Source organism: Lutra lutra, chromosome 3, assembly GCF_902655055.1.
Source record: "Lutra lutra chromosome 3, mLutLut1.2, whole genome shotgun sequence".
NCBI lineage: Eukaryota > Metazoa > Chordata > Mammalia > Carnivora > Mustelidae > Lutra > Lutra lutra.
Genome location: NC_062280.1, coordinates 20,779,866 through 20,792,204, shown reverse-complemented (window position 1 = coordinate 20,792,204; position 12,339 = coordinate 20,779,866). Strand labels below are relative to the sequence as shown.

General features: G+C 39.6%; 1 protein-coding gene across 25 annotated transcripts in view; it reads right to left on the bottom strand.

Annotated features, from left to right (window-relative positions):
* MAP2 (microtubule associated protein 2) overlaps positions 1-12,339 on the bottom strand; it is a 288,045-nt gene that overhangs the window by 33,509 nt on the left and 242,197 nt on the right. For 12 of the 25 annotated variants that reach the window (XM_047720913.1, XM_047720916.1, XM_047720922.1 and 9 more), the window contains 4 exons: positions 5,117-8,851; positions 4,702-4,908; positions 4,397-4,531; positions 1,459-1,520 (listed from right to left, as the gene is read on the bottom strand). In XM_047720913.1, coding sequence (XP_047576869.1) covers positions 1,459-1,520; positions 4,397-4,531; positions 4,702-4,908; positions 5,117-8,851 — 4,139 coding nt within the window. Of the gene's footprint in view, positions 1-1,458; positions 1,521-4,396; positions 4,532-4,701; positions 4,909-5,116; positions 8,852-10,673; positions 10,920-12,339 lie in introns of all 25 variants that reach the window. The other 13 variants (XM_047720934.1, XM_047720935.1, XM_047720936.1 and 10 more) reach the window with 6 other exon arrangements.

Here is a 12,339-nt window from a genome sequence, read left to right as displayed (position 1 = left end):
TTTGACTTTTTGAGGAAACTCCACACTGTTTCCCAGAGTGGCTGTACTGCTTGCATCAAAATCTTACTAGTCGTTAGAATGCAAAACAAAGACTTGTGATTTATGTATTATATGATGTCTAAACACCAGAACATTGTGATGTACTACTAGTTAACATTGTTCAAACCATTTGTTGCAATTTTAGGAATTCTTTAGTAGTGTTTTTTTTTAAAGATTTTATTTTGAAGTAATCTCTATTTCCAATGTGGGACTTGAACTCATGACCCCAAGATCACGAATTGATCCACCAACTGAGCCAGCCAGATGCCCCTCTTAGTAGTCTTTTAATTTTTTTTTTCCCTTCAGTCAGAAAAGAGTAAAATACTTCATGTTGGCTTTGGTCTTTTGGAAGTTTAAAAAGTAATGGTCAATCAAATAAAAAATAAAATTAAAAAAAAAAACAAATACGAAAGATTATAAACATGAAGAAGTTAAGTATCATCAATGCAACCTAATTAAAACATTTTAGCTCCATAACTTGGCAAATATAGAAAAAGCATAGGAATATCTAGTAATAATAATGAACGTGGGCACTCTCATATACAGCTAGAGGACGTATAAGTCAGTAGAACCTTTCTGGAGGACAACTTGACAATGTGTAGCAAAACTTTAAATGTAGGCTTTCTTCTTAAAACAGTAATTTCACTACTAGGAAATTATCCTAAGGAAAAGCATATGGATGCAATCACAGATTAAGCCAAAAAGATTTCTACAGTAATATTGTTAAAATGGTAATAAAAATAGTTTAAAAGTCAAACAATAAGGAATTGAATAAGTATATCACTATAAATAATTAAAACACAATGCAATGTAGTCATTAAAGTGATACACGAGAATGTTTAAAGACAGGGAATTCTGTTTATTGTTTAGTTAAAAAACTGATGCAGTGTTTCCATTTATGTTAATATAACTAAAAATGAGTAGAGAAAAATAAAGATTTTAAATCAAAATGGTTACTGTAGTTTTCTTTAGGTAAAAGGATTATGATACATTTTTACTTATAGTTGCTCATCCATGTTGTTTAATTTTCTCATATTCTTATTTTGTAGTAACAATAATGAAAATGTACATCAAATACAGTTTAGTGTTGATCGTAATGATTTACCTCAATTCTGTGAAAAGTAAATAAATTGAGTTCCCTTATTTTTGCCAGATTATCATTTGTTTCCATTTTACTGAAAAAGAGGCAGCCTACATCCCAGCTCTTCCCTCACCAACTGCTATCACATGTCATTCCAGAAGACATTGAGACATGCCCCAATGTCACCAAGAATCATTGTGGGTGAGTGAATGATTTAAAATTATATTTAAGAGTAAACATCTTAAGTCTACTTTATATCTAAAGTTATTGAGATGTTGCCACCAATACCAAAGGGAACTTCAAGCAAAAAGCAAGAAAAAAAAAATTATTTTACTCACAGAGACTTTGTCCTTTGCCTGTTTAAATACACTGGAAGCCTGAGTTGATTCACCACCTGTTGCTGTCAAAAAAAAGAAGATAAAAACAACCCCAAACTTAGTGGCTTAACAATCACACAAACGAATTTTTCAGTATCTTTTGGATACTCAATTGTGTCAACCGAATAATGCAAAGCAAAATTTTGCTTATTTTGAGATTCGAATTGAGTAACTGAAGAAACCTGAATAAGAACATTCTAGCATGTGGCTCCCGCTTTAGTGTGTGCTAATTAATATAACCCAGGTGTACCAAGGCACAGGTAAGCACACCAAATAATTTCCTATTGGTTACCACGGTACCCCTAAATACTGTTACTACATGAGCATAGATCCTTTAGAACGAAAGTCACAGAACAACAATCCAATGCTGTAGAATTTAATAAAAGGGGGAGTGATTGGTTTCTAGGGTTGGCACGATATTAAAGAGTGTTCATGGAGATTCCCAAGCCCTCTTTTTGTAGCCAAAGGCACAAAAACCCACAGATATTCCTACATTTCTTATTCCAAACTCAGCCAACCCCTTTCCCTCTGTACCCCTTCATTTCACAATATAAATGACACACTTGTTTGACGTGAAACGTACCACATGAGAAGAAAAATAGCTTGTCAAGGAAAGAAAACACGAGAGGAATTTTGAGTTCAGTAATATAGAACATGTTCTACACATGCACTTCCTGTATGAAATTATTACCACATCTGTTACTGTTGTTTCTCTTGGTGCTGTTTTATACCTCTGGTTTCAGTTTTAAACTCAACTATCTCCAGCACATTTTCTGTTGATGACTTACCTGACTTGACTCGAATATTTCTCATGATTGAAAACAATCCTTTGAGTTTTGGAAAAACTATCCCTATTTAAAAATTGTTCTTAGAGAATGTAAGGCACAAGCTTGTATAGTTACCTCTTCCTATTTTCTTTCAGAAAAGAGAAAATCCCGGGGAGGGGGGGAGCTTATGCTTATAAGGACTCCAAATGAATTTCAAAAAGGATTCTTACATCACGTGCAACTCTAACACCAATATAACTGTCTACAAGATGCTATATGCTATTTAGGACTAGCTAGTAAGATTATTCACAGACTCTGGAATGATTTTTTTTTTTAAGAAGTAGTGCAAATAATGCTTTACTAATAGTTCTGTAATATTTCTTAAATTTCTGTGACATATCGTTTGCTTCAAGCCAATAACATCCATGTTCGGTAGATGCTATCTGCTTGAGTATTTTAATATTTGAACAGACTAAGGGAAGATCCTAATTAGTCCAAAGATCTTAAATTTCCTTTAATGAATGAGTTAAAAAGGCAATTCATTCTCAGTGTGGTAAATTGAATAGCAATAACATGTCAAACTCTTCACCAAAACATTTGATGTTTCCTCCAAGACTCCATAATACTGATACATTCTTTCATCCTCTTATACAGGATGTAGGATTTTTATGCCCAACCAAGAGAGTCTGCCTGTTCAAGCATTTGTCTAATTAGAAGTAAAATTCCAAATTAAAAGCAAATAAATTAGAATAGAAGAATTGGAGATGTCATATCAATTTCTGAGAAACACTTTTCATCCTGAACTTTTATCATCAAGGTTTCTGTATAATTTATGAGCCACCCACTTTCAAATATTGCCTTAAAGATTAGTTCTTGGAGGAAAGCTCATGAGATGATTCCCATATGAACAACACAGAATACTTGAAATTTCATTGACTATCATAAAACCATAGTTTACCTTGATTTTCCTTTTCTTACAAAGGTTAATGCTGCTCTTAATCATTAAAGCCATCAGAAGGTTTATATAAAGGTACTCTTTTTTTTTTACCCTTATATAAAGGCACTTCTAATATACAATGTAAAGGTAAATATTCCTTTCTGATTTAGCAATTTGATATCTAATTTTGTAGCTTGCAATTGTGCTACTTAATAAATGCTACAATAAAATGCATTGCAAATTAAGATTATCCTGGGATAATTATACATTAAAATGAATACTTTGCACTGAAATTTAGGAATAGAGTTTGCATTATAGATATTTGTATGAGCTTTTATTGTGATTTGTAATAAGTTTCACTCCTTCATTTCACCACTTTTTTAAGAAATTAAAAACAAGTATATTTGAAGAAGACAGAAAAATAAGAAGATGGCAACAAAGAAATACACCTAAGTTCTAAGAAATTCCGGGGGAAGGAGATTTATCTGGGAATTCTGAATATTAAATTATATAGAAAAATTAGCAGTTTGAATCCAACACATTTAAGAAAATCCCAATGACAAATTGTCAGTGAGGAGACGTAGTACAGTGAATTGAAAGCCTTGCTAATTTTGGATATGAGGAATAAAATCTAACGGGATGAGCAGGCAATTTCATCTTTTTTTTTTCCTTTCATCTGAAGCAAAGTAATTTTGCAATCACAATTTTACCCCAGATTTGCTTTTCACTTTCAATCTTGAAATCACTACCCATTCTTGGCAAATTCATCAACATCAGTAACAGATTTGGCAGTAACCATGTAGAAAAAAGGACAAATATAGTATGGGTTTAAGCATGAGAGAGATAAATAAGCAAAATAATGAGAATGCATACCACGGTTATATTCATCGTCATCGTCTAACCAAACACACAGAATGAAAAGAGGAATCCCCAGAATGTGACACTAGAGCACAATGCCAAGATAAAATCACTGCTAAGTCTGAGCATGACAAAGAAACAGATGGTCATGACCTCTTCTGCAGGGAGGGAAAAAAAAAAAAAAGAATAATGATACAAGACATTTAATAGCAAAATTGTTCATGACTGCTAAGATTCTTGGAAGGAAAACAAGATGAAGAAGCTGCTACAGGAATGAGATAAAAAAAAAAAAAACATGTCTATGTTTGCCAGCCACATTGCAGAACTGAAGAGTCACCTGTGGTTTTCCGCTTAACACAGGAGAGATGAGTTGGTCTAGTATATTTGATAGCAGGTTTTAAAATGAATTTCCTGGAGGGAGAGTGGGCCTGAACTTCTGTTTTTTTAGCAAGTTCAGCCTTCTTATAAACTGCTACGAATAAAGAAAACACAAAAAAGCATACCATCAGGAGAAAATAAATACTTGGAGCCAAACCGAACGGAATTTCATAAATAATTAGTTACCGCTGTTAGGAAGTTTCTTCTACAAAAGAGTAATAATGAATTCAAAAACATTTTTAAAGAAGTTATGGTGAAATGAACCTTTTTTCCTTCTCACTTCATCTCTGGAGACTGTGCTAGGTTCCTTTTTAGCTATTTTTCTTTCAGGAGTGGAAATTCTGCCTCTCCCGGTTTTAAAAGGCTTTTCTTTTCTATGTTTCTCGAGAGATGGTCTCCGAGCTTCCTTTTCAGCTTTCTCCTCTTTAGGAATAGTTTCTAACTGTTCTGTCATGATGCTCCTATCATCATCTGCGGATCAAAGCAAACCATGACAACAACAACAACAACAACAACAACAACAGCGAAAACATTAGTAACAAATGTACCAAATCCTTCATATATTTAACAAAATGCAAAATAGAGATAAAAGAGACATTTAAATATGTTTAAAACAAGAAAGAAATCCATTAGGTTATTGGATTTTATTTGGAAGTAGAAAATTTTAAAAAATGCACACCTTGAGTGTCCACCCAGAGGCTGTCAGCATCCATGATGGAGTCATCAATGGTGGTCTCGTCTTTGTAATCGTCATAGGTTTCCGTCTTATACTCCGAGAGGGCAACCTCTTCTCTCTCAGGGGAAGCTGGAGCCTCCGGGGAGCCCTCCTTGGGTTCCGCCTGGGCTTCGGCTGCCTCTTCTACTTCGAGCTCTTCTTCGGCACGGGGGGATGGTCTCCTCTCCACCTCAGGCTGCTCCAGGGCTGCAAAACGCACGCTGTGCGAACCCGACTCCCCTTCATCCGTCGTGGTTTGCACCACAGTGATAAAGTCATCCTCGATGGTCACAACGGACTCAATCACGCCTTTGTGCTCACCGGGACAGGTCTCCACGAATTCCTCCCTGACACCTGGGACGCCCAGGTCGGTAATCTGAAGGGTGTCTGAGCGGAAGAGCAGTTTATCATATTCTCCCCGGGCTTCTATCTCTTCTTCCTCGCTCTGGGCCTCCGCGGGTGCAGCCCCGGTGGCTTCTGGTAAGGGCTCTGCGACGCCGGACGGCGTGACCGAGATATCTGGGGTCTCTTTGCTTTCTTCTTCCGGCTGCTGAATGAATTCCATTTGGACATCAGCTCTCTCATCTGGGACTAAATCAGCCTCCGAAACAGCGGGTGCGCAGGGAATCTCTACCGACAATTTGATGGCAATCTCATCTTGAATGAGAGAGGACTCTGGGGAGGTTTCCTTTTTGCCCTCATCGGCTTTCAAGGACTCCATGGTGAGGCTCTCATGCTCACCGCTGGACTCGTAGGACTCTTCCTTGTCTACAGCCTCCTGGTGCACCAGGTCAGGCTTGGCCACCTTCTCCTTGATTTCCGTCTCACTGACCTTAACGCCTTCTTTTATGTGGCCAGACTCAACACTCATAAATGCATCTGCCTCCTGAGGTGCTGGAGATAAGGGGATGAGATCTTGTGCAGCCTCGAGCTTAAGCTCTGTTGCCTTTCCGGCATCGACAGTCAGCCCTGCCGCCATCTGTCCAAAGTCACTGATTTTCACATCTAATGGACCCTGGTCAGCTTTCTTTGCAACAGAATCCAGTTCTGGTTCAGCTTTTTTGGACGGTTCAACCTCAGCTACTTCTGGCACTGAACTAAGACCTTTCTCGGCTTTCTCTGCCGCGGGAGGGGACGCGTCTTTTGATACGGCCGGTTCTTTGGTCGAAGCGTGCTCGTAGGTCACCCCTAATCCAAATGTTTCAACTTGATCACTGGCCTCTTCTGTCGCCTTGGCGTGTTCTTTCGCATCAGCATGTTCTTTGCTCTTTTCGAATACAGTATCCAGCTTATCATTAGCTTTCCCCTCTTGATCGAACTCCGTACCCAGTCCCGATTTGTCACCAGAGATATGCGGGGACACTTCTTTCTCAGCACCGAACTCATCTTTGACTCTTCCGGCAGCTGCCAGTTTTACCTCAATCAAGGAAAGGTCTGTGGCTAGATCTCTTCGCATTTTATCATCAGTGCCTTCATAAAAGGAGCCACTCTCCCCTGACAAATTCTCACTGTCTTGAACGGGTGAGGGGAGTGGGACTGTGTATTTATTGAACACACAGTAACCCAGGTCTTCAAGCTGACTATCTGTTTTTACGATGACATGGTTTTCATCGGTGACAGGGGGCAAGCCAGTAACACTTGCCTCAACCACAGTCTCCGACGGGACTGACTTCCTCCTGGCCACCTCAGCATCTGTGCTCACGGAAGCTAATCTTGACCTTGTGCCTGCCAGGTCTAGCATTTCAGGCAGGTCAGGCGCCATGACAGTACCATTTTTGTAATAATCTTTGGCTGAGAAAGGTGACTCACAGGTCTCAACTTGAGTAGTTTGCTGCCCAGCAGCTTTTTCCCCCTCTGACTGTTCTTCCTCTTTGCTTTCCACAGGGAAACAGGGGGCTTTCTCCAGGGCAGGTGTTGTGGCTGGAAGGTAATCATCCCCTTCGTCCATGCTTCCACTGGTGTTGGTTAGAATATCCGAAGCCAGAGGAGAGAGATCATGTCCCCGACCAAAGTTAAATCCAAGAGCTATGGAATCCAGGCAAGACATGGGCAAATTGATGGACATGCTCCGTTGTTCTATTGCAGACCTGCCACCGAGTCCTAAACTCCTGCTCAGCGTCAGGTCGTCCTTATTCTTACTGTGGAGGTCCCGCTTCTCCCCATACACTTTTGGATCGATAGTAAACATTCTTTCTTGAGGAGAACTGGGTTCTTCAGGCAAATCAGACGGATAACTCTGTGCAAGAGTGCTGTACCCTGTCTCTTGTGCTGGGGGACTGGGCTGGGGTTCTTTACCCGCCTGCAGTCCCTTGTCTCCGTTTTTACACACGGGAGATACGGTCTCGAAAGACTCTGGGACGCTTTCTCTGGTGTCACTTAGTTCATAGTAATCACTGCCTGGCTGGATGCTTTTTGTCACTTCATCTTTTAAGGCAGATGTTTCAAAATACTTAGACATTCCCGACTTATCTTCATAAAACGGCATGTCGAGCTCGGCTGTGGCTGCAGCCCCAACCCCTTCCAGCTTAATATCTTTGTCTGCAACTTTTTCTTCAAAAAGGTCCTGGGCTGCACTCTTTTCATGTACTGCAGCCGGTGCGGTCGTGACTTTCTCTGGTGTCTTAGAGGTCACAGCTGAGTCTGTTGCTGCTTGCTCCAAACTGACAGGGAATGAGTCCTGTTTTAATGGCTCTGTGGTAGGCTCGTGGCCTTTCTCTTCTTCTTTTGAGAGGGTGTGCTCCATGCAGGGCTGAATAATGCTCGTTTCTCCATCTGTCAGTTTCGGGGGCTCACTCTCCTTCGGCATGGCTTCTTTGTCAGAAATGGTTATTTTTTCTTCAAGCTTCAGCACAGATTCCTTTTCAGGGAGCCCTGCATCCTCCTCTTTTTTCTGTGCACTCTCGAGCTTCATCGCCCCTTTCTCCTCTCCTAAAACTGTCCCTGGGACAAATTCTTCCATGGTTGGAATGTGGGTGTCTTTGGGTAAGGTGATTGCCTCTGGGGCTGGTGCTTCTGCCATTTTGTCAGGTTTGTCCTTGTGGGGCTCTTGAGCTTTAGAACTATCTTTGGCAGTTGCTGGGCCACTGGTTTCTTCCAGAGATTTTTTGTCATCGGGTTGTAATAGGGCAGGGGCAAAGGGCGATGCTTCTGCAACGATTTCATTCTTCATGACATCTAAAGGAAGAGTGAAGCTGCCAGCCTGAAAGGGACTGGGCATGGGAGAATCAAACTGTTTCCCTTCCCATCTGGGGATATCCTCGAGGACATCTTTTCCCTTCATGGGGGTGAGGGGGCCAGGCGAGATGGGAGCAGCTAAACCCCACTCGTCCTTTTTGGCTTCCATTGGCATTTCGATGAACCAGTCCTTTTGCTCTTTTGGAGCTGGGGGCTCTGCAGAGAGGCCAATTCCAGGCACCACGAGGCTTGGTTCTGTCTTCTGTTTCGTGTCTTCGAGCCCGGCACCAAAAGTATGCCCAAACAGAGTGAGAGGTGTTTTTTCTTCTTCTGGGCCTTGCATGTCCTTTTTGTCAGGAGAAATTTTAGTTGTCTCAGGCTGAGAAACTAAGGCAGCATGTTTAAGGTCTTCACCAGGCTTACTTTGTTTCTCTGACTCCTTGTCCTTCTTGTCTAATGGCTCAGCTGGAGAGGGAGTCAACTCCTGTTGATCATGGAACTCCATCTTCGAGGCTGGAAGTAAACCTGAAGTAATTGGGTTGATTTTTAAACACATAATAGGCAAGTGCTTTCAGGCAGTAAGCTTCAAATTATATTTTGAAATGACAAGTGAATGGTAGGGTAAGAAAACAAAACAAAACTATGGAACATGCGAGCATGCTACCCATTTAAAAATCAATATGGAAATGTCAGGACTGAGATATATTTGTCCTACTGCTGAAATGGACTCCTGTTGCAAATTAACGCATACAGGAATTGTGTATTTTGAATACTTTTTTCTCCTTTGTTTGGGCTCTCCTAAACACTATGTACTGTGTATTGCAGTAGCAAAAAAATGTCACGTGCCTCCTGCGACAAAAATGATACATTAAAGAATACTGAATAAGTCAGTAATATTAGGTACAAAAATACATTAAGGACTAAATATGAAAAATGGATGAATGTCTACTGAACTTTTTCATTTGTGTTCTTATTTAAAAATGAACCGGCAGGCCGTGGGCAGAAGGCCAATTCATTCCTAGTAAGTATTATGTTAAAATCAAGTTAGTTGATTTACAAATGCCAGGACCAAGTTTTTGACCATGGAAAATTTACTGGCATAATTTTTTTAGGAGTCATCTGAGATTAAATTTCAGGAATATAAGTAAATATCTGCTATTAACTTTAACTGATAGGACCTAAAAATTGACAAGGTGATTTCTACCACAAATTCAACATTTTTTTAAAATTCAACATTTTAAATTCCTAATCATTAGTTAACCTTACGACAGATATAAGAAAATCTGAATTATATTGTTAATACTGGGTAAGAAAAAATAAATAAATAAATAGATAAATAAATAAAAATCTTTAAAAAAATACTGGGATGTCATGTGAATAAAAGTTTTAAAAAGAGCCAATTATAATATCTTTCTCTTCCTGGTCATGACCTCATTCCCTGGAACATGACCGACAGTGAGGCACTAAGTAGTGGCTTTAAAGATGCTTCCCAGAAATTAAAAGGCTCTTTATTTTCATTTGTTCACCAACCAGAAATCTCACTTGTATTTTAAGGTCACAGGTATCTCACTGTGCTTGAAGGTCACAGGTGGCTCACTGTGGTCATTAGGGCTAAATATAACTATCTGGAAAAGATTTGGGGACAAATAATAAAATTCAGTCATTGCTCCCAGAGCAAGTGTACAGATCATCGTTACCTTATACACTTGTGTGTCCTGTTGGAACAGTAGGAAAGAAATACTTTATGAACTTCTAATAGAGGTTAGATGAATGAAAACTCAAGAGATATGGTGATGGTCAAAGATGTTGGCTGCCATGGAGAGGAAATGATATGAGAAGCATCAGCAGGAGCTTTTAAGGAAACCAAACCAGTATTCATCGGAGCATAAAAAATATAGCACATTGCGGTTGCAAACAAAAACAATTCTACCATTTAAGCTTCTAGGTGCCAAAATCCAACTCCACAGTTTGAAAGAAAAGCATATGAATCGCTGTCCCAAAAATAAAAATAAAAATATACATGTATTAGCAATGTGGCTGGCAAACACTTGGAGATGAGGCGGGGGCGGGGTGGGGGGGGCGGACAAAAAGCTCACACAGCATCGTCAGCCTGGCTGCAAAGCGTACTGTATCATGGCAAAGTAAAACCAAGACTCAGCTGCAGCATTGGAAAACCTAGCTGCCACACAGCACCTGTGCAAGCCACACTCTGCTCATTAACCCTACAATATCGGTCCGGATCATGAGGAGACCAAGCCATGGAATAGCATTGGAAAGGCGTCAGGTCGGTAAGCTGCTGAAGAGATCATTTGCAACAAAACACATGCAAATCCTAGGAAAGACACACCTTCCCTGGCAGAGGAAGGAATTGTTACTTCTGGAGACACCTCCGTGACCTCTTTTACACTTTTCTCCTGTGGGGCCCCTGCTGGGGCACTCTCTTCAGGAGCTATGTGAGCCTCCGCACTAGACTCCACGTGGCCCTCCCTGAGGGCCTGGGGTTGGTCTGAGGCCTTGGCAGCCCCACACTCTTTCCCAGGAAGAGTGGCAGGTGTCTCTTCCTCAGCCATTGTTCCCTCTAGCGTTTCTTCTTCTTAGGGATGAAAAAGATGTTGACATCATGACCACAGAACAATACACACAATGGCAGAAATACTACTCAAGGAACACTTTCAGCTCCATTACATGGACCTCGCCAGAACCTTCTTTACCATTTGGATGAGCAGGTTAAGATTCAAATGCAACGTGCATTATGTATTGCTTGGGAAATGGTTTTATATATATATATATATATATATATATATATATATATATATATATAATCTGCTAATAATGATGCCTTTTAAAGTCTCATTAAAAGGCTATTTATTTCAAAAGTTGAGAGCTGAAAGGGTTTTATTGCTCTATTCCCCTTAGTGGAGATGGCAGTCAGTTACACACACATGTAGGAAGCTTGCTGGAAATAAGAGATGGTGCTGCTGGGTAACAGATGGTTATGAAAAGACAGATGCATTGACGGACTGAAAAAAACCTTTACGTCTGCTAGACATGGGCTGTTTTCTCCAATGCAGTAAGCCCCTACATATGAATTTCTGATTACTTTATTTAAAACATGCAAACTTCAGTAAAGAATCTTGGAGAATAAAAAATACCCGGCCTCAGCAACAATAATCATTAACTACCCTAACAGCTTTATCATGGAATCCATCAACACTATCTTATCTGGTATTTAAGGGCCAAAGTCTCGAGTATTTAAAGTATTAAATAGTATTTTAATATAACGTATGCAATATTTTTAAGGCCAAAGAGTTCCTAACTCAATTTATTTTCCCTTCATTGCATTAGATGATATGGGAGAATGTAAAAAATTGCAAGGAGTAAGCAAATTATTTTGAAAAGCAAGGTCCAGGTAAAATGGAATCTTAGCATTTAGAAAAGTCTACCTCGGGGACAAAACTGTTACCATACTGCTTATACCCGTGATATACTGTGTGTAGTTGCCCTTGATTCTGAGTACGACAATGTGCACATTACCTGGAAAGTCTTGTTTCTGCAGTTCAAAACCAAACCACCAAGATAACTGAATGGCAACCAAACTGCCAAAATATCTTCCCCAAATAGGTGTATCATGTGGAAAAATATTAATAATTAAAATGTAAAAAGCACACTTAGGCCATGAATTATCATGTTCAGTTGCTTCTCACTTGCACTTTCAAATGTCAGTAAAATAAATCCTATTTTATTGCTTAAGAAATTCAAGGGGAGTATATAAGCTGTTTTACAGTTCTACAAATGAAAGATTTGGATGAAATTCATATGAAACATTGTTTAAATGGCCCAGTGAGAAAGACTACAGCTGGAAAGGAAAAGAATTTTCTTTTTTGAGAACTATTAAGACCCCTGGGCAGGGGGTGGGGAGGGGAGAAGTACTACATCTATTTCCTCCCACTTAGCACTCAGGGACTTTCATGTTTGTCATTTAATTATGTAAATAACATTTTAAAAATTCAGAT